The sequence below is a fragment of the Ostrinia furnacalis genome, unplaced genomic scaffold, assembly GCF_004193835.3.
Source record: "Ostrinia furnacalis isolate ACB-3 unplaced genomic scaffold, ASM419383v2 OfSCF1259, whole genome shotgun sequence".
Taxonomy (NCBI): Eukaryota; Metazoa; Arthropoda; class Insecta; order Lepidoptera; family Crambidae; genus Ostrinia; species Ostrinia furnacalis.
In genome coordinates this window covers 196,543-222,514 of record NW_021131498.1, presented here as the reverse complement: position 1 = coordinate 222,514, position 25,972 = coordinate 196,543, and the positions used below count along the sequence as shown (strand labels likewise).

The following is a 25,972-nucleotide window of genomic DNA, read 5'->3' as shown; positions in this document are numbered from 1 at the left end:
TTGTGTCTCGACAGTGAACAGGAAATCAATGATTTATTGAGATGTGTGCCAACTAAGTTAAGCTAAGCTTATTGCCGCATTGTCTCGCGACTCGAATTTTCAGTGTTTAATGAAAATGCTTTAGAATTTGCTTGAAAAAAGCTGGTTGTTACTTTTATTGTTGACCTGTGATCCGAAATGAATAACTCGGTTTATTCAAAGTTATTTATTTATGGTAATTGGAAAACGAGTAACCAGCTGTACATACAAAATCTTCGTTTAGCTTCATGCGTTGTTTTGATGATTTGGCTTATCTTCAATAAAACTGGATGACAAAAAGAGGCTTCGATTATTTTGAAATGAGAGCTTCACAGTTACATTAAAGTAAATCGATTCCTGCCTTGTGATCGGAATCATGCGTTTATAAATGTGCCTGTACTTTTGCTACTGCTTACTTTTATGCCGTAAGTAGGCAAATTTGGTTGGTAGGTAGGTACCTACTACCAATTAATGAGCTGTCTGAAAAGCCAAACAAAATTGTAAGCACTACCTACAAAATTATCTACACTCTACACTACCTAATTATCTAATTTAGCAATAGCAGAAATTAAAAACACTACGTTAGGTAGGTATGTAGTCAAAATCTTTGATTATTGTGCCTACTACAAGTGGTGTTAACGACAGCAGATTCCAAGGATATAGGCTACTTATAGCAATTTCGTCGAGAAAGCCAAGTAAGGAGTTCAGAGGCGGACCTTACCTCTCGCACCGGTCGGCTGGCTCAGCGGCTCTCCGTTCACTTTGATCGGCCTCCCGTCCGCTGTGCATTTTAATAACATATTTTCTACATGTGTTCACTGTTTACTTCCCATTTAACACTCGACCACCAACAAAATCCAAACAACCAAAACAAACGGGTCAACGTATTCCTCCGATTATTTTTCTCTTTCGCGCCAACTGATTGGCTGTCGCACGTGACGTCAAAAGTCAATTTGAAACCACTCGAATGAACACAAAAAATAACTTGTTAATCAGTCTTAAAAGTTCCTTTTAACTTTCAACACGACATAAATTTTAACAAAACTGTTCACATAACACTTATAACACACCGCTGACAAATATTTCTGCGTTTAACACGGATTACAAATCATTTAACTTATTTTATGAGGCCACAACACTATAGCTGAGCAACAGGCTGACTGACCAAGTTGAAACTGGTGCGGATTGCGACGCAATGTTTTGATACGCAACAACACGAGAATTCGAGAAAATATGAATGAAACCCGAGTGAAGCTAGCCACAGAAATGCGAAATGACATTCTTGGCAAGAAATTGTCAAATTGTACAAACACAATTCATTTATCCTTTCTAAGTTAATAACATTAAAAATATCAGGTAGGTACTGCTTAGTGTAAACGTTTTCATTAACTAAATAACGAAAATAATCCTTTCATAAAAGAAAAATAATGAGTACCAGCAAGAACAATCACATTTCCAAGGATGAGGGTAAAACTATTTTAAAGTTTATTAAAACTAACAATTGAATGTTGGTAATTGTTTAAATAATTTCGTCATTTCAATATTGTTTTTGTGATTTATTAAAACTTTCTGACATTAGAGACATACACTTGGGCCACAGATTATAGAAGCTACACAACAATTTTTTTGTCTGTGGGTGTCATGGAGTACCATAGGTGGAGTGGCCCTATTGGCTTACAAAAATTGCTCTAAGATGAAATCGAGAGGCATTAATGACAACACAATAAGCTTTCAACAACAAATAAAGAGTTTCTTTGATTTCTTTCTTGATGTTTGAAGACATAAGTACATGATGGAAAATTTTGCTCAAAGAAAACGTTCCTTTATTTTTTAAAAGAAAGAAAACTGCAAAGATTTTCAAAAATCTTTCCACACCCAAGAATTGAACCGACTAAAATCTGTTAAAACTACACCCTGTACTTTTATTGCATCGATCGTTAGGGTTCAATTTTAAGGACGTAATGAAACTTGGAGAAATGAAAGGTTAAGCATGAAATGTTTAATTATTTACAATTAAAATCAAAAGATTGAGTATGTATGAGGAATCATCATAAATGTTGTTTACATGGTAGCGCCATCTGCATTTAAGTTCTAAGCTTGAATTGTTGGCAACACTGATGATGACTGTCTGTCTATTTCCTATGTATTACTTTTCTCTATGTGTCTATCATTGTCTATGGCTGACGGGGACGACGCCGCCATATTTATTTAGCGGCGCGCCATTTTGGTATTTTCGGACGAAAGCGACGCATCGGCATCGGTTTTACTTGTATTGCAAATATTATTTGTATTTTCTCCAGATATGGGTAAAAAAGACAAAAAAGGTGAAACCAGTGATGGTTCCAGTGAAGAAGAATATGTTGTTGAGAAGGTCCTAGACAAACGAACTGTGAAAGGGAAGGTTAGTATTCAAGCTCCGACTCCGGTTTTGTGATGGTGTTCCAGATTCTGGCGTGGTCTCTAGACCATCTCTAGATGCTCATTTGATTTGCCGCCAAGTTCGCTAGTGTGGTAAATCGTAGTAACTAAAATAAATAATCCTACTCGTTTAGATCACGCCGTTTATTTTTATGATGATATGTTGGCGATTCTTGGTTCAAAATCTCAAAAATTAGTCCATACCATACATATCAAACCAAGTTCTAAGTAATAGTCTTTTGCAGGTGCAATATCTGTTGAAGTGGAAAGGATATAAGGAGGAAGAGAGTACATGGGAGCCAGAAGAAAATTTGGATTGCGAGGACTTGATAAAAACTTTTGAAACTGCTCGGAAAGAGAAGGAAAAAGAGGTTTGTACTACTTTTTATTATGATATTGAATGAAAGAGTATTTAGTTCTGTTACTAAATTTTAGTGTACAAGTTATTTAATGATAAAACAATCTTGAAATTGAGACTAGTAGGTATTTTAGTCACAAATACATGCAGGGAATTGTATTGTTATATTGTAATAACAGAGTAGAATTAATTTGCTTGTAAGCTTGACAGCAATTGTTAAATCTGTCAACAGAAATCAAAGAAACCCGAGGACCGTGGTAAAAAGCGCGTCCGTGAGTCGAGCGAGGAAACAAGTTCTGGGCGCAAGGGCCGTGGTGCTAGTGTCTCCTCCGTTGAAGAACCCAAAGAATCAAAACGTGATCGAAAAGAAGAGAAATCTAAGTCTGGCTTCGAGAAAGGCCACAAGGCTGAGAAGATCATAGGTAACTATAGAAATTCATATTTCCTTACAAATTAGGTACAGCAATTTCAATTGTATTTGAAGGTGTATGCGTAAACGGTGTGTTTGCATAAATAAAATATTTGTATTTGAAATTCAAATTCTATGAAGAAGAAAATAATTTCTATTTTAATTGGAATACTTTAGCTTTCAGTTTTCAAATATTTATACAATTGAAACCATTTGCAAGTTTGTTAAAACTGTGTTACTTATGTAAATTGTTATTCCGTACAGGCGCGTCAGATGCAACAGGAGAGCTCATGTTCCTGATCAAGTGGGCAGAGACCGACGAGGCAGAGCTTGTGCCTGCTAAAGTCGCCAATGTGAAGTGTCCGCAGCAAGTGAGTATTCTAATAACAATGTTATTATAATAAAGAGTTAATTTATGTTTTGGCATTAATTATTAAATTTTTAAAGGGTTATCCATCAAATCTTTAATGTATGTGCAGTTATCTTAACTTAGAAACATACTTGGAGATTTTGCCATAAGGCTGCATACTTTACGTGGACAAGATGTGCCTCTACTACCGTTGACAGCTTTCAAATTCTTTCAGGTGATTGCATTCTACGAGGAAAGGCTAACGTGGCATACTCCGGCCGAGTCCGAGTGAATCGATGTTTAACGGTGTTAGTGTAAGGACTACAGTGGCACTGCTGTGTCAACCAGCATGAGTGTCAGACAAAATACGCCCTCAGGCCCCCATTCTTTGTAAAAGTATTTTGACTAGTAAAATAGATGTTAATTATTAATTGTGGGTTGATTGAACATGTGTGAATTACGGTATAATTACAATTACTTTTTTATTCCAGCTAAATACAGTGCACCAGTGTTTAGAATAAGATTTGCATTGCTGAACAAATTGCATTGACATTCTAATACATATCATGGATATTTTTGAATTACCAAATTTTATTTATAGCTGACGAGATATTCTGCTATGCTATTCAATACTGTCAAGAGTGTCAAGGTACTTAGTTAAATAAATAATTATCTGATTACTTGTTGTCCAGTTAAGTTATGTTAGTTAACACTTAATACAATATTCACCAAGTTAAGTTTTTTCTGATTAGTAAAACAAAAACCAATCTTTGGCCAATTTTTCGTAATTGAAATACTAGTACACTTGCGTAATTGTCGATATTGTATAAATAAACGAATCTCAAGACTGGTCTTTGGATGGAGATTTCCTGTGAGTGTGACTCAGTGACAATGAGCTTCCACCTATTATTTAAAACTGTATAAGATGCCATAATTGCAATGTTACTGAAAGGCACATAAAAATGAAACATTTACTACTGATATGCATCACACTCTTCTATTCAAAGTATTACACACAAAATAATAATAATTCACTGACTATCTTAATGCTTGCTCAGTTATTGTTAAGAATGTACTATGTGGACATAGACAAGTTGTTTTGATTGATATTATGCACTATTTTCTGTGTTGACTGCATAAAAGCATACCAGGCTATCTCGTTGCAAAGTGGCATTTAGTAGATTTATATTGATTTGATATAATTATTCATTCATGTTAAAGACATAAAATATTACAAATCTCAGTTAATTTAATTTTCTCATCTTCCATTAGTTTTTAGAAGTGTTCAGTATTTAAGTAGCATTGCTGTACATGTAAATATGGGAATATTCAATGAAATAATCTGAACACTCATAAAATTTGACAGGTTTGTTTTGTGAAGACAAATGTTTAAAGACTGCCTGAAAGAAATATTGTGGCTCCGTGATTTGTGTGCAAGTCACTTAGGTACTTTATTAATAGTAAAAAACATTATTTCATAAAATGTGTTTTATTTATATCACATTAAAATAAATACTACATTGACATAGAAAAAATACTTGTAATATTGTGTTCTTCCATCAGGAATCTTACAATAGTTATGTCTACTTGTAAATTAACAACACGTAATAAAGTGGGACTGAAAACTCCGTCTTATTTCTTTTCAATTTGCATACCTACATAAAGAATGAAAGGAGATGGAAACAATTTTGTTTTTCATTTATGCAGTGTGAAGGTCCATACTGTTTTATAATCATTAGGCGGGAAATTGATTTGAATTATATTGCGCTTTATTTCTTTATAGGATTACTTAGGATTATTTTATTTAAACTAAAATGTACTGTCATATTTTACTAATAGTATCTATTCTAGGCATTTTATTTGTGGCTAAATGTTTTGATTTTAGAGGAATTCAAATATTTTTTTTCGAAATCAGCAAGTTTTTATTGTCTTGGATAAACTAGGAAAAGGTGTGTTTTTAATAAAGCTATATGAAGAAATTCATAGGTGTAAGAGTATTTGTTAGATTAATCTCAAAGGGTCACCACATTGAGTGACTATGGTATGTCATTTTATGGTAAAAAGATATAAAAAATATCAGTCCATTTTATGACCTTAGTAAATTAACACATTCCGCTTGGTGAGTTGGTATGTGTGTTTCTTTGGAAACCTGCCATTAGATTATAACTTTGAATTGAATATATTATATTTCAAAGTTACTTTCAATCAAATACGGGATTACGATCTACATCTAAAGGACACTTCTTTAACCCATTCAGGTTGTTTTCTTGACATTAATACCATTCATCTCTTTCCATGTGGTGCCTAAAATGTTAGATTATAATATGTGCATATTTAAATATAATACGTTACATAAATATCAAATAGATTTAGATCACAATATAAATTTGCTTCGTCTTATAACTAAGAATAGATTAAATGCAGATGTCATGGTTTGTTGCGTAGTGAATGTGCGCTTACGCTTGGAACTTGTAATCTGGTTTGCTGACGCCATTGCTGGAACAAAATGTTTTTTTGAAAAACTTCTTTGAAGTAGATGTCGCAATTACCATCATGATTTTACTATCACATGACACTTATAAATACATACACTAGATTTTTCCAGCGGTTTCGCTCGCGAGAAATTTTAATTTTGTCACTGTAAGATCGACACATGAAGGATTACGCCGACACGTGATTGTGTTCATCCAACTATGATTATGTGCCTGAGGTATGGCAGCGGCACATTGACATTATGACGTGACACAGCATACAAATCTGAAGGAGATTAGAAGTCTCGTTGACGTTTGACTGTCAGAAAACACCTTCCTGTGCCGCTCCTGTTAAGGCTAGACCTATAACAACTGACAGCTCCCTGTGTGGACCCTTACCTGAGCTGCGCGACGTGCGAGGGCGGCGCGAGGTGAACCGCGAGAAGTTGCGTTCTAGCTTGGCTGGTACTCAAACAGCCTCCAGTGCCGCTCCTGTTAAGGCTAGAACTAAAACATAGCTCCATATTATGTGGAGCCTCACCTGAGCTGCGCGATGAGATGCGTGATAAGTTGCGCTCCAACTCGGCTGGTACAAACACCCTCCCGTGCCGCTCCTGTATAGTGTGGTCTGCGAGCACGTAGAATCTTGTCCAATGACCCCAAGCTACCCATCCTTATCGCTCGCGCGTAATTATGTTGTTGTCGCGCTCGCACACTCACTGCGGGCGCCCGTCGCACAGTCGCGACAGCAATATAATTACGCGCTAGCGATAAGGATGGGTAGCTCGGGGTCATTGGACAAAATTCTACGTGCTCACAGACCGGGCTTTAGACTTACAACATGGCTCCCTGTGTAGAGCCTTACCTGAGCTGCGCGACGTGCGAGGGCGGCGCGAGGTGAACCGTGAGAAGTTGCGCTCGAGTTCGCGCTGGTACAAACACCCTCCCGTGCCGCTCCTGTTAAGGCTATAGTCTGGTCTGCGAGCACGTAGAATCTTGTCCAATGACCCCAAGCTACCCATCCTTATCGCTCGCGCGTAATAATGTTGCTGTCGCGCTCGCACACTCACTGCGGGCGCCCGTCGCACAGTCGCGGGAAGCAGGGAAGCGCTGGATGCAGGTCGCTATCAATCGATCAACGTGGAAAGCATTAGGGGAGGCCTATGTTCAGAGTGGACGTCCTATGGCTGAAATGATGATGATGATGATGATGATAAGGATGGGTAGCTTGGGGTCATTGGACAAAATTCTACGTGCTCACAGACCGGGCTTTAGACTTGTAACATGGCTCCCTGTGTAGCCTTACCTGAGTTGTGCGACGTGCGAGGGCGGCGCGAGGATAAGCGGCGCGAGGCGCGACGTGAACCGCGAGAAGTTGCGCTCGAGTTCGCGCTGGTACAAACACCCTCCCGTGCCGCTCCTGTTAAGGCTAGACCTATAACATGGCTCCCTGTGTGGAGTCTTACCTGAGGATGAGCGGCGCGAGGTGAACCGCGAGAAGTTGCTCTCCAGCTCGCGCTAGTATTGACACCCTCTCGTGCCGCTCCTATCGTTAGACCTATTCAAATCACGTCGGGGTCACCACTTTAGGTTATTTGATGCGTTGGGTTAATGTATAAGTTACTACTATACTATCTATTCGACTTCACCTGAAGGTTTGGGAGATAAGGACATAAAAGGGAAACAACGACCAGTTCACGTATTGGCGTGTAATCGACTCAAAAAGACAGCGACGGGCGCAGCCGCCGCAACGCACACATACAACTAAGTTCGGGCACGGTGTAGGCACCCATACACGCCGGTATTCCTCTTATTACACTAGCTAGGCAAACGATGTATCTAGGTGTAATGTGCCCCTACAACACATAATAGCTCCCTGTGTAGAGCTTAGAGCTATAACAACAGCCCCCAGTGTGTTTCTCACCTGAGTTGCGCGACGTGCGAGGGCGGCGCGAGACGCGACGTGGACCGCGAGAAGTTGCGCTCCAGATCGCGCTGGTACTTAATCACCCTCCCGTGCCGCTTCTGTTAAGGTTAGATTTATAACAACAGCTCCCTGTGTGGAGCCTCACCTGAGCTGTGCGACGTGCGAGGGCGGCGCGAGGATAAGCGGCGCGAGACGGGAGGTGAACCGCGAGAAGTTGCGCTCGAGTTCTCGCTGGTACTCGCGCTGGTCGCTGCCGATCAGGTTCTTGTTCTTGCGCAGCGCGTCGTGGCATCTACGGGAGAGTATGACGTCAGTATCCAGTATTCAAATAAGTTAAGGGCTGATTTTTCAATGAGGGCTATCGTTTTAGCGCCACTGTAGAGTAAGGTCCTGTCACTTGCTAGTAGCGAAGACAGTGGCGCCAACTTGTGAGCGCTAAAGTGGTAGGAGGACTATCGCATTTGCACTCATCAAGATGGCGCCACTGTAGAGTAAGTCCTGTCAATCGCCAGGGGTGCCAACTGTTAAGTATAAAAACGATAGCCCTCATTATCGGATAACTTTTAACTGAAGAATAAGTTTGGCACATTGACAGTTTCAGTATGGGAAATATGTCAAAACGACAATTTTGTTCTTCACATAAAAGTTATCCGACGGTTGAAAAATGAGCCCTAAGTCGAATAAAATGCAATACAAACAATATTACTTTTTAGAGAAGTCCTTGAACGCCAGCCGCAGTTTGTTCGTGAGCCGCGTGGGCGGCTGCGTGCCTTCAGCCACGGGTGCGAGGAAAACCTGGGAAATTAAATTAAAATTAGATCTAAAGCTGGATCTAGGTTGACGTTTCATCACCTTTGCTAATCACGACCAAAATGAACGCGGCGGAATTAAACACACGATCACAATCCTACAGCGTCGTCAGTACTAAATTATCTGCCGCTGACGACGGCGTTGCAGTGCGGTGCTTCATAGAACATTGTGTTTATTCGTACGCTCGACCGATGTACGCGACCGACGTCAGCGTAGGTGGAACTCAAGCCTAAAGGCTGATTTTAGAATCGCGCTGACGCAAGTTGACCGTCGGCGCTGACAGCCAAAATGTATTGAAGCATCGGCACCGAGCGATCAGCGTCAATCAGGAACGTTTCCTTTAATTATAATTACATATTGATTTGTCAGCGCCGACATCGACAATGAGGGTTTTCGCGATTGAAAAATCCGCCAGATGGTAATACGTAGACGCAAGGTCCAAATACTGTATGCCGTTTGGTGTAGTGGTTCGACCGTTTGGTGTAGTGGTTCGAAACAAACTACTATTGCGGAGGTAGCGGGTTCGATTCCCGCACAGTACAAACATTGGTGTGCATGAACATATTTGTTTGTATTGGACTGGGTGTTTTCTATGTATAATAAGTATGTATTTACAAAAAAAAAGTATTTAAGTATATTTATATCCGTTGTCTAGTACCCATAGTACAAGCTTTGCTTAGTTTGGGACTAGAAGCGCAGTGTAAAATGTCTAAGGATATTTATTTATTTGTATGATTGGTTATTTTTGACATGACATTGACGGATATGTCAAAATCCACCAATCATGCAGCATTTGGACCTCGCGTCTACGTATTGCCATCTGGCGGATTTTTCAATCGCGAAAACCTTCATTAGCGAGCGGTCAGCGCGATTCTACCCGCCTAATGACCCTTGTCCCACCGATGATGGCGATGTATGGGCGTGTTACCTGCGCCAGCTCTAGCGGGCCCTGGTTGACGGTGGTGCCGATGCAGCCTTGCACCACCATCTGCAGCATCTTGGGATCCGCCGGCTCTTGGCTGGTGGCCGCTGCCAGCTCGTTAATCTGAACAATACAATACAGCAGGACGTCATTATAGAACATTGCAAAAACATTTAATTTTGTACAAACATGTCCACCATTTTTTGACGCATGTCTTTGGTCGGCATAATGTTAAATCACGTGGACGTGTTAATATTGTTTGTTATTGAGTGTAATTAAAACACACCTTTTTCTGTATATCTTCGATAGCCACCTCGATGGGAGAGAGAATGATTTGAGTTCTCTGCACCACCTGTAATAAATAAAATAATATTTCAAATACCATTACATATTTCTTTGATTGATTTTTTTATATACCTTTGTCAACCGTTTTTAAACAATTTATTGAAAAAAAGTTATTAATTTTAATAAAAAGAACATTTTGACATCTTGACGAGACCATTATAAGCACGCCATCTTACTGAAGTATGTGCCAAATAAATCTAACATTTAAGGCGATTATCACACTGCACCGCGCTCCGTCGCGGTCCGCATGGCGACATATAACGAATCCCGCGCGCAAACGCGTTGCAGTGTGTTGTGCCGCGCGTGTTTTCTATACAAACTAAGGTACTAGCATATGATGATTAAATCTGTCGTCCCGCGTACCACGGCGGAGATCGGTGCAGTGTAATAATCGCACCGAACAATAAGCAATGACGTCACCTGGATGCGTGTCTTGACGTAGGGGAAGTGGTGCGCCGTGGTGAGGATGGTCTTGGTTCCCGCCCAGCGTGAACAATAAGCAATGACGTCACCTGTATGCGCGTCTTGACATCGACGAATGAAAACGGTTCCCCGAATGCGGGCCCTGTGGCATGCGTTCCAGAAATCTCCCGCACGCCGCATGCGGATCCTATCGACTAGTGAAATTGCGCCATAAGGGCGCGCAATAGGGGGTGTATGTGTAAAGCCTGGTCCATGAGCACGTAGAATTTTGTCCAATGACCCCAAGCTACCCAACCTTATCGCTCGCGAGTAATTATGTTGCTGTCGCGCTCGCACACTCACTGCGGGCGCCCGTCGCACAGTCGCGACAGTAATATAATTACGCGCGAGCGATAAGGATGGGTAGCTTGGGGTCATTGGACAAAATTCTACGTGCTCACGGACCGGGCTTTAATGAACAGTGATGACGTCACCTGGATGCGCGTCTTGACGTAAGGGAAGTGGTGCGCCGTGGTGAGGATGGTCTTGCGCTTGCACTGCTCGGCGATGTCGCCGTGCGCGCGCCCGCCCACCGTGAACGGAGTCGCGTACATGAACCGCTCTGCAACACATCATATTATGCAGCTCTTTTTAAAAGGGAGATGTAGGTAGAACAAAATATATGTGTGCTTAAAAACTGGATGCTCAATAAATCAATAAAGTATGGCCGAAGATTTCTCTTCTTGTTTTTCGATAGCGATAATGGGGGCTTAGTGTGAGTTTACATCAAACGTATTCGATATCGACTACATAAAAAAATTACATTAAATGTATGACAGATTGTACGTACAGCCACAGAATAATAATAAGTACTACGTACAGAAGTTTTACTTCGCGAAGGTATTTAAAAAAATTTATGCTCAAGGCCATTAACAATATGGTGTAATTTAGCCTGTCTCAAGAGTCAAGCACCATTCTGTTGACAAACGACAGTGATCGGCGCTGCGCCGAAGCTATAGGGCTGACTTCGGTAAAATGATGTGACGTGAGGTGCCAAACTGCGGAAAAAGGCGGAGGAAATACATGATTTAGCATGAATTATCATGAATAATACTTATTTACCTCTCAGTGTCTTGAGGCAACTTAAAAAAGTACATTCTGTGTTTTTATTATTATTTAGGCAGTTAAATACTGAACAGTATTTAGTACACCATTTTCTTTATTTTCTTCCATCATACACAAGAATACGCGTGCGTGAGTCAATGTTCACTCGTATGTGAGGCCTTGTCGAATAGTATCCTGTAGGTGGGACATCGTGCGTGTTTTGTTTTCGATGTAAACTCGCGGAGATGAACAGGCCTGGTACAGCGTCCCTAGTGGATACTTTCAAGAACTAAAATCTTCATAGATTTTTTCAACGCACTCGATATCGAATACATTTGATGTAAACTCACACTATGCCCCCTGTAAAGGACAAGTTTTTAAGTAAGGAGTAACCTATTTGACACTACTCAGAACTGGTGAACGAGGATTAAAAGAATAGTAGCTCAACACAAACTTGCAACGTTATACACCTACATATTTTTAAGCCAAGACATTATAATCTTTTTAGTGTCATTCGCTTTCCATTTTTTTCATGTTCAAGTAATGCTATACGATTTTGAATCTTATACTCACTAATATTAAAGTTCCTCTCGAAGTGCGTGACCCTCTTGCGCAGCTCGTGTGGCTCGAAGTAGGGCTCCACGTACGTGATCTGGATGTAGGCCTTGTCTGGCTCGAGCGTGGTGACGTCCACGATGTTCGAGTCCTTGATGATCACCACGTTTTCTGTGCCGAAGCGGGCGCCGTAGAAGTTCTAGCGGGACAGCATAATAGTTAAAATTTGCTGGCACGGGACTATTCCCACCTCTCTTTCCTACCGCTACAACTCGTGTGTAGCCAGGATCTACAGTTTGACCGGCAAAAAAAACACAACCAGTGAAGGGTTTGCTGATCAAAAATGTTCAGGCTGTGGTAGATAATTATGATTAACAGGCAAAGATGGCGAAATATCGTGAGGCGTTGCTCGTCTCCTGCCGAACATGCCCACTCTATCAACAGTGTAACAACGGAGAAGAGGTCATGAAGAATGAGAGATTTCAGTGTTATCTTGTAGATAAAAACGGCAGAGAAGTGAGAGCTTCGCCTATCACCTCAATGACCGTCAGCATCCGAGTCATTAAGGGGCTTCCACAACTGGATATTGGAGTGTCTCACAGCTTTTAAATAAAGGCACATAGCGGCGGCAATTTATTGTTTACAACTAACTACACACGCCCTTAACAGAGTAACTAAAGGGAAGTTTTGCAACTCAAAAGGTCAATAGTTACAATGGATCGCATGTAATATCTAGGTCTTCTAATCTAGGATCCAAACTCTTTACTCGCCCTACTCGAACAAAAATTGGCACTTTAAACTTTAATAATTTGCAAACAGATCCCTAAATGGAAAAATAGTCTTAGAACCCCCCAAGCCATTTTTTAGACCTATCCAACGACACCCCACTCGATGGGGTAGAAGATGAAAAAAAAATTATGCCACTTTACAATGTAGGGGAACCCTAAAAATTTTTTTTTTTCAAAATTTTATTTTACCGTTTTGTCGGCGTATTTAATATACATACCTCCACAAAATTACAGTTCTCTAGTGCCAATAGTTTCCAAGCAAAACCTCGGACAGACAGACAGACATAACGAAACTATAAGGGTTCCTTGTCAGGACTACGGAACCCTAAAAAGGTCAATAGTTATAATCGCGTGTTAGTCCATGTTGTATTTATAATGAATACCTCAAGCCGGCTGAAGATCTCCGGCAGCTTGGTGAGCGCGTGCTCCTTGTAGACGAACTCCTCCCCGCTGAGGTCCCCGAAGCGCGCGCCGTAGAACGACACGCGGAAATACGTGCCGAACACGCGCTTGCCGTGCAAATGCTCGTCCCAAATATAGCTTGCTCTACCACCACTTCGGGACAACATATGGGCTGGCGCTGAGAAGTGGCAGAAGAAACTCGTTGACGGTCTCGTACATGCCAGCCGTCATCAGTTGCTGGCCTGTGTCTGTGGCTGCCTGTGTTTGTGGCTGCCTGAGTCTGTGGCTGGCTGTGTCTGTGGCTGCCTGTGTCTGTGGCTAGCTGAGTCTGTGGCTGGCTGAGTCTGTGGCTGGCTGTGTCTGTGGCTGGCTGAGGCTGTGGCTGGCTGTGTCTGTGGCNGGCTGGCTGTGTTTGTGGCTGCCTGTGTCTGTAACTGCTTGTCTGTAGCTGCCTGTGTTTGTGGCTGGCTGTGTCTGTGGCTGCCTGTGTCTGTGTCTGCCTATGTCTGTGGCTGACTGTGTCTGTAACTGCTTGTCTGTAGCTGCCTGTGTTTGTGGCTGTTGTGTCTGTGGCTGCCTGTGTCTGTGTGCCTGTGCATGTTAGTCCATGTATTTATATTGAATACCTCAAGCCGGCTGAAGATCTCCGGCAGCTTGGTGAGCGCGTGTTCCTTGTAGACGAACTCCTCCCCGCTGAGGTCCCCGAAGCGCGCGCCGTAGAACGACACACGGAAATACGTGCCGAAGACGCGCTTGCCGTGCAACTGCTCGATGCGGCTGAAGGCCTCGTTCAGTTTGCTGGTAAATAACAAGAGTTAGAGAGTCGCACAAATATAAACCTTAATACTTGGTAATACAGTAGAATCCGATTGTAACGATGATATTACGTCGTACTAAAGAAGTATTTTTTTACGTTTTTTCTCAACAAATCAACCAAACAGCGTCGCTAAAAGCGATCGGTCGTTATATGCGACATCGTACTAAACGGATTCTATAGCCTGACCAGGAACATAAAAACCCTCGCCATGTTGCGGAAAACTAATGGTACTAATTTCTTTTAATGGCAACAGTAACTGAAAACTTCATTGACATGTCACCTTGCATGTCAGTCTATTGTTGTCAAAGTGTAAACAAACTTTATTTTAAATGTGTGCAATTGATTTTGTGAATTAAATTGCTAAAATATTTTTATAGTCGTGAAAGAAAAGTGGTTCACGATGTGTTAATGTATTTGTCGAAGAGAAATACTAAGGGTTCGGACAATATTTTCATTAAATAATGTTTCCGACAAAGGTTGTCAAATTGACTGACATGTTTATCGTATTGTGTCTGTGGCTGCCTGTGTCTGTGGCTGGCTGAGTCTGTGGCTGGCTGTGTCTGTAACTGCTTGTCTGTAGCTGCCTGTGTTTGTGGCTGTTGTGTCTGTGGCTGGCTGAGTCTGTGGCTGGCTGTGTCTGTGGCTGCCTGTGTCTGTGGCTGCCTGTGTCTGTAACGGCTTGTCTGTAGCTGCCTGTGTTTGTGGCTGTTGTGTCTGTGGCTGCCTGTGTCTGTGGCTGCCTGTGTCTGTGTGCCTGTGCATGTTAGTCCATGTTGTTATAATGAATACCTCAAGCCGGCTGAAGATCTCCGGCAGCTTGGTGAGCGCGTGCTCCTTGTAGACGAACTCCTCCCCGCTGAGGTCCCCGAAGCGCGCGCCGTAGAACGACACGCGGAAGTACGTGCCGAACACGCGCTTGCCGTGCAAATGACGTAGGTCTGGCGTTCACCAGCTCTTAGTCTATTTCGTTTAACAGCTCGTGGTTGTTGCTTTATTTCGAAGGAACCCATGGTTCTTCCTGCTTCACGGCGTACGAACCGAATCTCGGGAGAGCGCGCGGGAACTTGCTCTGGGCTCATTTCCCCGGGCGCTTTGCTTGACTCCCTACAAATTTATCTGATCCATGTCCCTTCTCATAGTCAATTCTCCCCCTTCTGGGGCTTGACACCACAAATACGGTACTTCGCGCCGGGCTGCTATCGTTGATAAATGTCATCAGTTCTTCTCATAACTTCGCCTGATTGTGTGCCAGGAGTGCGCGAACTCGCGCAGCGCGATCCAGTTACTGCGACTACTCGTGAGGTCCTGGTGATAAACAGGTCCTTGCTCGGCTCTCCGTATCGCATCCAGCATCATTCCGAAGGGATATTAACTTTACGGTCTTACCTCAAGTCTGCTGAATATCTCTGGCAGCTTGGTGAGCGCGTGTTCCTTGTAGACGAACTCCTCCCCGCTGAGGTCCCCGAAGCGCGCGCCGTAGAACGACACGCAGAAATACGTGCTGAGGACGCGCTTGCCGTGCAAATGACGTAGGTCTGGCGTTCACCAGTTCTTAGTCTATTTCGTTTGACAGCTCGTGGTTGTTGCTCTATTCGTGCCGAACACGCGCTTGCCGTGCAAATGCTCGTCCCAAATATAGCTTGCTCTACCACCACTTCGGGACAACATATGGGCAGGTGCTGAGAAGTGGCGGAAGAAACTCAGTCACCTGTATACGTCGTTGACGGTCTCGTACATGACAGCCGTCATCAGCTGCTGGCCTGTGTCTGTGGCTGGCTGTGTCTGTGGCTGTTGTGTCTGTGGCTGCTTGTGTCTGTAGCTGCTTGTGTCTGTGGCTGTTGTGTCTGTGGCTGGCTGTGTCTATGGCTGGCTGTGTCTATGGCTGGCTGTGTCTGTGGCTGCCTGTGTCTGTGGCTGGCTGTGTCTGTGGCTGCCTGTGACTGTAGCTGCTTGTGTTTGTGGCTGGCTGTGTCTGTGGCTGTTGTGTCTGTGGCTGCCTGTGTTTGTGGCTGTTGTGTCTGTGGCTGCCTGTGTCTGTGGCTGCCTGTGTCTGTGTGCCTGTGCATGTTAGTCCATGTTGTTATAATGAATACCTCAAGCCGGCTGAAGATCTCCGGCAGCTTGGTGAGCGCGTGCTCCTTGTAGACGAACTCCTCCCCGCTGAGGTCCCCGAAGCGCGCGCCGTAGAACGACACGCGGAAGTACGTGCCGAACACGCGCTTGCCGTGCAAATGCAGGATGGGTGACCGACCTGCAGCAGCTTGTCGGCTGTGGGCCGCTTCTTGGGGTTCTTGGTGAGCGCCAGCTTGAGGAAGGCGTGGAACAGCTGCGACCAGCGCTCGCGCTCCTTCAGCGGCGGCGGCTTGAAGCCCGACTTGACGCGAGGCTCACGGGACAATGGAACCTAATCGCTTGTACGTAGAGTCTCATTTTGTTTACACTGCTTACCCTTACCTTAAAAGAACCAAGATGAAAAGGAGAGGGCTCACAGGATAATGGAATCGAGTCGCTTTAAAACACCTGCACGTAAAGTCTCATATTGCTTGCACTGCTTACTGACCGGATCTTAGTGACAAAGATGAAAAGGAGCGAGCGCGTGTGTGAGATACTAAGGACATGGCCATGACACTGAGTGTCTAAGGACATGGCCATGACACTGAGAGTGTCTAAGGACATGGCCATGACACTAAGGGTATCTAAAGACATTGCTTGTCACGCGTATGCTGTTCCATCAGCTATAGACACTTGTTGATGGATCTTAGCGTCCTTTGGGTTAGTAGTGCAGCACCAGGATGGGTGACCGACCAACAAGAGCTTATCCTCCATCCATCAGTAGACATTTACAGCTGAACAACTGACGATCAAACCTAGTGGNTCGGGACAACATATGGGCAGGTGCTGAGAAGTGGCGGAAGAAACTCAGTCACCTGTATACGTCGTTGACGGTCTCGTACATGACAGCCGTCATCAGCTGCTGGCCTGTGTCTGTGGCTGGCTGCGTCTGTGGCTGTTGTGTCTGTGGCTGCTTGTGTCTGTAGCTGCTTGTGTCTGTGGCTGTTGTGTCTGTGGCTGGCTGTGTCTATGGCTGGCTGTGTCTATGGCTGGCTGTGTCTGTGGCTGCCTGTGTCTGTGGCTGGCTGTGTCTGTGGCTGCCTGTGACTGTAGCTGCTTGTGTTTGTGGCTGGCTGTGTCTGTGGCTGTTGTGTCTGTGGCTGCCTGTGTTTGTGGCTGTTGTGTCTGTGGCTGCCTGTGTCTGTGGCTGCCTGTGTCTGTGTGCCTGTGCATGTTAGTCCATGTTGTTATAATGAATACCTCAAGGCGGCTGAAGATCTCCGGCAGCTTGGTGAGCGCGTGTTCCTTGTAGACGAACTCCTCCCCGCTGAGGTCCCCGAAGCGCGCGCCGTAGAACGACACGCGGAAATACGTGCCGAACACGCGCTTGCCGTGCAACTGCTCGATGCGGCTGAAGGCTTCGTTCAGTTTGCTGCCAAACAACAAGAGTTTAAAGGCTGATGTACTTCAATTTGGTTATTCTTACCGATAGATAATTAATGGGAAATAGTGGTGACTGAGTTTGTTCCGGCGTTTCTTCTCAGCACTTGTCATATTAATAATAATAATATAATAAATAAATAAATTAATTTCTGTATAACTTAGCCCAGTTAAGTACACGTTTGGTTACATAATGATAATGTGGACATACATACAACAACATAATGATAATGGATAATGTTTGTCTCGAAGCGCTGGTAGGGCCCAAAAGATAAGGAGACATGTAGGGCTACCATTTTTTTACTGTATTTGACGTTCACAAGTGCCACCAGTAGTCAAAATTGAATAATATTTTTGATTTGATTTGATTTGGCGGTTCCGAATCGAGTTGCCCAATGCAAGGGCAAGGGCAGGGATTACCTAACTTATTCGAGACGCACCCCCTATCGACTAACGACAATATAGGACCCCCACACTAGCGTCTGTCTTTCGAGTGTCGTCGTTTTTCCAGTCGACTAGTTGACGACGTTCGAAAGAGGGCAGTGTAAGGGAGGCCTTTGAAGTCTCACATCGGATGTATACATTTTTGATAGAAAATAGCCTATATTGCAACGAGATAAGACGCAAGTGCAGAAAAGTTCTCGAGTGGCGACCACGGGCCGGAAGACGACGAATCGACGAATTTTGCTGAAGGTCGCCGGTAGAACCTAATTGCGGGCAGCGCAGGACTGGTTGTTATGGAAATCCTTGAGGAAGGCCTTTGTCCAGCAGTGGATAAGTGGATGGCATTTGGCTGAAACGAACGAAGACGCCAGTTAACGTGCTATCGTCCGTACCTATGCGAGAAGCTAAATCAAAGCTACCTGTGTATGTTGGCGAGCTTCTTGTAGTCGCGCAGCTGCTCGGCGATGGGGATGAGCACCTTGTACACCTCGTTGACGGTCTCGTACATGCCCGCCGTCATCAGCTCGCTCGCCGCGTGCTCCAACAAGGCCTAGAGGAATCACATAAACATTATTATTGTATTCATTGTTCAAATAACGTCCATGATAAAGATGAGACGTATTTACTAGAACAGATCCACACACTAGGTATTTTACAGTACTAGGCGGCACCTATTCCAATTTTTTAAATACTTGATCCACCTAGTATTTCATAAATTACTCGATTTACAACCCTACCACCAAAGTAATAGAGGTTATTATTGCGTAATCCGTAGTCGTGTATTACGCGCACCTAGTATTTCTCGCTAAGTTTATGTGCGAACGTAGAGATTCACTCCGTCTCTGTCTGTCTAAACAAATTTGAGCGCGACGATGCAAACGCACACAAACGTAGTCAAACCATATGCATGTAAATTCATGTAAAAAAGAAAAAAATATGTAAACATTTTTATGAAATTGATATCTTTTAAATACGCCAACTTTTAAGTTGACAGTCTTAAGCCTGTTGAAGTATGAAGAGAGGAATTATTATTCAATTTCAAATTGCATTATTCATACTACGGTTGTATCTTTTCAAAGAAAATTGTATTTTAAAGTCATATTACGTGGATTAGTCCGCACTAGTCGCGTCAAGCATGCTAAATTACTACGTACTAGGTGGAATAGGTATTTGGATAGAGTATTAATAAATACTAGGAATAGGTGCACCTAGTATCAAATTTACCTAGTATAACCCATCTCTAGTCCATGACGTGCGGACGTATGTGTGCACATAGAGTACGAAGTACGTAAGTCAAGCATGCTAAATTACTACGTACTAGGTGGAATAGGTATTTGGATCGAGTATTAATAAATACTAGGAATAGGTGCACCTAGTATCAAATTTACCTAGTATAACCCATCTCTAGTCCATGACGTGCGGACGTATGTGTGCACATAGAGTACGAAGTACGTAAGTAGAATAGAAGATATGGGTACATCATTGGTCTGTCAAAAAAGGGAGCAAAGTGCAGCTCCAATCTAAATAAGTCCCGTGCGTTTTTCACTTGGATGTTAGTGTTAGGGTCTTGCTATACTGGCGAATTGCAAGCGGAGCGGCGACGCAGTGGGCACGCCGCGGTCGCCAAAATGCTTGAAAATGCCGCCCAGAAAACGCTTGCAATCCGCCAATGTGGCAAGGCCCTTAGTGTAACCGAAAATAAAGGAGCAAATCAAGTATCATCTTGTCTCGTCAACCTGAAATTTGAAGGACCAAAAAGTAGTCTATCAACTTCATCTCAAAAACACTGCTGACACGCAACTCTTGATGCGTAAGATAGTGGCGCAGCTCTCGTCAAGCGCACTGTGAATCACGTGCAAGTTAGTAGAACAACATAGTGACGAATCACAGAAGCGTGGCAGGGGAGATATCCTAGAAAGAACAACTTACTTGCAGCTCCTGATGTGTAAGATGGTGGTGCAAAGCATCAGCGCAATTCTCATCCAGTGCATTATGCGTGACTTTCTCCAACAGAGCCGCGGCGCGCCCGCCCGTATACGTTTGGTCCACAACCATAACCACCACAGGGACAAAAGTAGTGAGCGTGGGCTCCTGGAAAGTTCTTGCCTACTACAGCTCCTGGTATGTGAGGAGGTGGACATTGAACATCATCCTAAAAGATCTTCTCACCTGCAGGTCCTGGTATGTGAGGAGGTGGACATTTAACGTCATCCTAAAAGATCTTCTCACCTGCAGCTCCTGATGCGTCAGATGGTGGTGCAAAGCATCAGCGCAGCTTTCATCCAGCGCGTTGTGCGTGACTTTCTCGAGCAAGGCAGCACCGCGCCTAACCTAACCTACCTAAGAAGGAAGGAGAGAGAGTTTGGGATCGTGAAGAGTACCGCTCACCTGCAACTCCTGATGTGTAAGATGGTGGTGCAAAGCATCAGCACAACTCTCATCCAGCGCGTTGTGCGTGCCCGCGCCCGTTTGTTTCGCCTCCATACAGGAGCAAAGTAAAAAGAGAGAGTAGTGGAGTCTTAGAAAGTACTTACTTAGAGCTCCTAGTGAGTAAGATGGTGGTGCAGAAGAGCATTAGTGCAGTTTTCGTCGAGTACGTGCACTTTGGGTACGTACTGGCTTAGACGTTGGTAGACTAGTAGAAGAAATAACAAAAGAGAGATAGTAGGTCAAAGCACAACTGTCATCAAGTGCATTATGCGTGACTTTCTCCAGCAGCACGTCTGCTCCACATCCATAACCACCACAGGGACAAAAGAAAGACCCTAGCTACGCGTACTACGTACGTTATCACGTACACAGCCCCACAAAAGGGTTGTAGTGAGCGTGGGCTCCTGGAAATTTCTTGCCTACTGCAGCTTCTGGTATGTGAGGAGGTGGAAATTTAACGTCATCCCAAAAGATCTTCTCACCTGCAGGTCCTGGTGTGTAAGATGGTGGTGCAAAGCATCAGCGCAACTCTCATCCAGCGCGTTGTTCTCGAGCAGAGCCGCATCGCGCCTATTCATCACCCTAAAAGGATCTTCTTACTTGCAACTTCTGATGATTGAGGTGGTGGTGCAGAGAATCAGCACAGCTTACGTTAAGCGCGTTGTGAATTGTGAACCACGTGTGTACGTGGGATACATAAAGAAACATAATGTAGAGGATCGTGGACGTCAAAAGGAGAGGAAATTTCTTCTCACCTGTAGTTCCTGATGTGTAAGATGGTGGTGCAAAGCATCAGCGCAACTCTCATCCAGCGCGTTGTGCGTGACTTTCTCCAGCAAAGCGGCGCCGCGCCCGCCCGCACACGTCTGCTCCGCGACTAAGGCAGCTCCGTGAACCAGGCACATGCCTGCTTCTGCGTGGTTCGAGCGCTGTGGACACAAACGTTTAGAAGTTACATCTCTCTCCCGACTATAACATAAACTTTGTAAAGAGCCTTTATACGTCTCGTAGTTAAACAAATGAAAAAAATAACACGAATAAAAGTGGTATGAATGACTTTTTATGGGTTCGATACAGCCGCTCTGGTTCCCACCGAAGACTAGAATATAACCCACTCAGTCTTCCCATGGATGTCCCAAGAGCCAATTAAGCGACATCACGCCTCTCCAACCGTTCTGGCCAGGCCAGGGTGGGGAGTGTAAGCCAAATCCTGCATTTCCTTCTGGTGAAATAGAGTTGTGACGCGACTCGAACGACAGTCATGTTCTCGCAGTGAAGACTAAATGACCGGAGGTGCGATTGTGTAATAAAGCAACCGTGTTCATTTGATTTGCAGTTCAAAATGTACGATATTTATTTTTAACAAGCCTTTTGACAGATTATAGCGTACGTTTTGAACTGTCAAATGATTGATTGCTTTACACAATGAGGGCTATCGTTAGTATACTTAACAGTTGGCACCCCTGGCGATTGAAAGGACCTTACTCTACAGTGGCGCCATCTTGATGAGTGCAAATGCGATAGTCCTCTTACCACTTTAGCACTCACTAGTTGGTGCCACTGTCTTCGCTACTAGCAAGTGACAGGACCTTACTCTACAGTGGCGCAATCTGGTGAGCGCTAAAACGATAGCCCTCATTGCACCTCTGATGATGATACCAATTATCCAGGTCCGGATCCCGGGCCCTCCTGGAACTGCTCCATCTGCCCGTGTCCCCACTGACCTCCATATGCTTCTGCGCCATGTTGCTGAGCCACGTGAGGCGCAGGTCGGGGCTGTGCTGGTAGCCGCGCGCGATGCGGTGCATGAGATCCAAAAGCATTTCAGGGTCCTCCTGGAACTCCTTCATCTTCACCGTGTCGGACAGGATCATGTGCAAGTTGAACACCAGGTCCTTCACCTGAGAATGGAAAGAGGATCATTATAATTCCAGCTGGGCTGAGATGCGCGCCGTGATAAAATCAATGACTTTATATGGAAAATTTTTGGGGTTATCTAGGGCGCGATAAAAGCTTATCGCGGTGCGTGTATCCTATCCTATAGGTATATCATTGGAATTAGACGCATTCCGCAACGTTTTCAAATACCCCACATAATGAGGGCTATCGTTTTTACATTCAACAGTTGGCACTACTGATGACTGACATGACCTTGCTCTACAGAGACACTATCCTGGTCAGGCCGTTTGAGCGCTCACCAGTTAACTTTACTAATAGCCACTAGCAAGTGACAGAAATTTACTTTACCAGTGTCGCCAACTGGTGACCGCTAAAATGACAGCCCTTATGAAGATGCCACAGTGTTTTCCTTGATGTGTTGTCTGTACGTGACTGACTTGCTTCGGAAAGTTGGTGTCAGGGTATCAGCGACGCAGCAAAATCGTCACCGCTGCCGCTGCTGAGTTGTGTGTGTAGTCTCGTAAAGGTCGCGGGAAGAGCCTGGATGCGGGCAGCGCAGGACCGTGCATTGTGGAAAGCCTTGGAGGAGGCCTTTGTCCAGCAGTGGACGTCATTTGGCTGAAACGAACGAACGAAACGAACAGCGTTTATAACACCTTAAGTGGACGAAATGTTGACAGCACAACCTTATTAAAAATAACAAAGATGTGTTGTGAACTTATCGGTTACTTAAGGTGTCACGACCTATTTGACGCTAACTGTACGGGAACTGACCTGTTCTGGGAAGTTAGTGTCGTGCAGATCTTGATCCTTCTCAGCATACACTAGCACGGTCTTGAGCGCGCGGCGCAGTGCGTCCTCACAGAAGTTAGCTAGTATAGCGACGATAGTGACATCGTCACCTGCTGAGCTGTGTCCATGAGACTAACCTGCTCCGGGAAGTTGGTGTCGTGTAGATCCTGATCTTTCTCAGCATACACAAGCACGGTCTTAGGTACATTAAAAGTAAAGCCTGGTCCGTGAGCACTCACTGTTGCTGTCGCGCTCACACACTCCCTGCGGGCGCCCGTCGCACAGTCGCGACAGCAATATAAGGTGTTATTTTTTGTACTGATCATACTTTACCAACGCATCTAATAAAATCATACAAATACAACCCAAGTGTTTTTAAAAAAAAATTCAGGCTAGTTTTCGAGTAAAACGACAAAGAATGTTTCGAAAAAAATAAAAAATAAATCATCCTTTGAGCGCGGTATTCGTTTACGCACTATCGTAGTAGCCGGCCGAGGGCAACGACCGCTGCCACGTGCCGCGCCGCGTGAGTCGGCCATATTGATATCGCTGCCAGTCGCTCCGCACCCACAGCCCGCGCCGAGCCGCCGATCGGCATGCGGGAGCGCAACAACATAAATAATCGTACCAGTCCGTCCAATGCGCCCAAACGTGTTGCAGTCCCAAGTAACATTTTACTCCATTTAAGAGTTCACATTTAGTTCCAATGTGTACTTAAAGCATTAGTACAGTTCACTCGTGATGTATAAGCTGTATTATTGCAATTAATTACACCTATACCTGTCTAAGGGACTTATAGGAGTGTAGACTAGTGTAGAGTTATACTTTTATACGATTGTTGGTGTTATAATACTCTAACAACTATCCTTTAGTCAGCCGTCTGACTAAGAGCATTATAGGAGGGTAGAGATACGGCAACTGCTGTTTAACGGCCTACTTGTACGATGTTATAGAGCTAGCATTTTAATAGAACACACGTGGTCATTTATAAAGCCAAAGGCTGTTATGTTTACTTGTTTTAGACTGTTATACAGCTAGTAGCTGTAGTAGGACTTGTTTGTGTTAATAAAATAACCTTTTTTTACTATCTGTACAAAAGTGTTTCAATGGTTCGCATGTGCACTGTAGGCTGTTAAAAGGACTATATGTGTTGTCCATTAACATCAATAGCAGTTTATTTGTCCACAAGTACTACTCTTATTTGCTTTAAGCTGAAAATGAATGTGAATGTGATATTCTATTACACTTTTCCCCAAGCCTGTTTTTAGTTGTATTTATGGTGGTTCTGTACATGATGCAGAGGAAAATATTATGCCTGAACCTGAAAGTTCCCTTCAAAATATACAGATATCAGAGTGTGATGATTGCAGTTCTAGTGATAGTGAATACAATTTTGATTTAGACAATTATTTAACCTTTAGCAAAAAAATAAGAACATGGGCTATTGAAAATCGTATTCCTCATTCCGCTTTGAATAAATTGTCAGGCATAATAAACGAATTTAAACCGGGAACACTACCGTCTGATGCTTTAGGTATTCATACTTGACTATTAGTACCTGGGCTAGGCGATTTAACGGACATTAATAATTTTAATTGCGTGGCCGAATGCTGGCCGCTCAAAAAGCAGTACGAAAACCAATTGCACTGCGCTGAGATGAAGATGCTCAGATGGGCAGGTGGTGTAACTAGGCTGGACCATGTAAGAAACACACACATAAGAGGCACCTTTAAAGTGAGACCTATCCCAGCTAAATTGCAGGAGAGCCGTCTGCGGTGGTACGGACACGTCATGAGGCGACCACCCGACCATATGACCAGAAAAGTGCTAGACATCCAAACTAAGCCCCGCGGACGAGGAAGACCCCGAATTACATGGATGTCCGTAATCAATAACGACCTTAAAGAAGCCCAAGTTAACAGTAAGACAGCCCAGGACCGAGCCGCCTGGAGACGCGTGACGCGGAGGGCCGACCCCAAATAAAATGGGAATGGGCCAGGCAAAGTAAGTAGTAATAANTATTATGAGTCATTGGCATATCTGGGGTTTTTTTCAGGGGGGGGGGCTACCCTCACTTGAAACAGCTCCTGGGGTGGAATTATGGGGAGAAGGGGGGGGGTTTACAAATCACTTTTTTATGGGTACGAAGGGGGGGGGGTAAGTCCCCCCACATTTCTAATGGTTAATATAAATATTTTCACATATCGCTAGAAACAACAAATCTAAATTTTATGGGTACGAGGGGGGGGGGGTTAAGTTTCCCCCTCCCCTACATTTCTAATGGTTATATAAATATTTTCACATGTTGTTAGAATTAACAAATCAAAATATTATACTAGACTCACATTATTTCTTATGAATATTTCAGGTAAAATATCGTGAATTTCACATAATTATTTTATTCTAAATTTTTATTATCGTTTTTAAATTTATTAAACCCTTAATCATTATTAAAATATCCTAACTGTATGCATAAAACCTTATCCCGAAATAGGGGACATGAGTTCACGAACTTAGAAACAGAGCAAAATTTTGTCACGAAACAGGATCCAAACAAGAGGTCCGCAGAACAATTAATATAAAAAAAAGTTCAAAGTATATAACTATAAATTATGTATTAACTTACTGTCAAAAGACCAAAGTTTAGCATACAAAAGCTTTCATACTGATATCATGCTTGGTTATTTTTAAATAAAATGTTAAAGTCGTAAGAGCCTTAATATACCGAAGTAGGGGGCACTTACCTTACTAATAAAAAGTTACACAGTTGTTGATCACTGTTTTAAAATGACATTTCCATACTAAACGTCACTTCAAAAC

At 43.6% G+C, this 25,972-nt stretch overlaps 2 protein-coding genes across 2 annotated transcripts; one reads left to right on the top strand and one right to left on the bottom strand.

Moving 5' to 3' along the window:
* The first annotated feature begins 2,205 nt into the window (after positions 1–2,205).
* LOC114352138 (chromobox protein homolog 5) lies at positions 2,206–4,938 on the top strand. The gene is made up of 5 exons (XM_028303612.1): positions 2,206–2,419; positions 2,682–2,807; positions 3,027–3,216; positions 3,468–3,574; positions 3,788–4,938. The coding sequence occupies exons 1-5, from the start codon at positions 2,321–2,323 to the stop codon at positions 3,842–3,844; spliced, it is 579 nt and encodes a 192-aa protein (XP_028159413.1). The 5' UTR covers positions 2,206–2,320; the 3' UTR covers positions 3,845–4,938.
* On the bottom strand, positions 4,304–23,750 carry LOC114352133 (dedicator of cytokinesis protein 7-like). Its single transcript, XM_028303605.1, has 13 exons — positions 23,629–23,750; positions 23,135–23,270; positions 22,186–22,362; positions 21,217–21,390; positions 18,451–18,581; positions 17,408–17,579; positions 12,107–12,287; positions 10,924–11,051; positions 9,969–10,034; positions 9,689–9,805; positions 8,657–8,745; positions 8,096–8,242; positions 4,304–6,048 (listed from the first exon to the last, which is right to left on the bottom strand). The coding sequence occupies exons 1-13, from the start codon at positions 23,748–23,750 to the stop codon at positions 6,009–6,011; spliced, it is 1,680 nt and encodes a 559-aa protein (XP_028159406.1). The 3' UTR covers positions 4,304–6,008.
* Between the last annotated feature and the right edge of the window lie 2,222 nt (positions 23,751–25,972).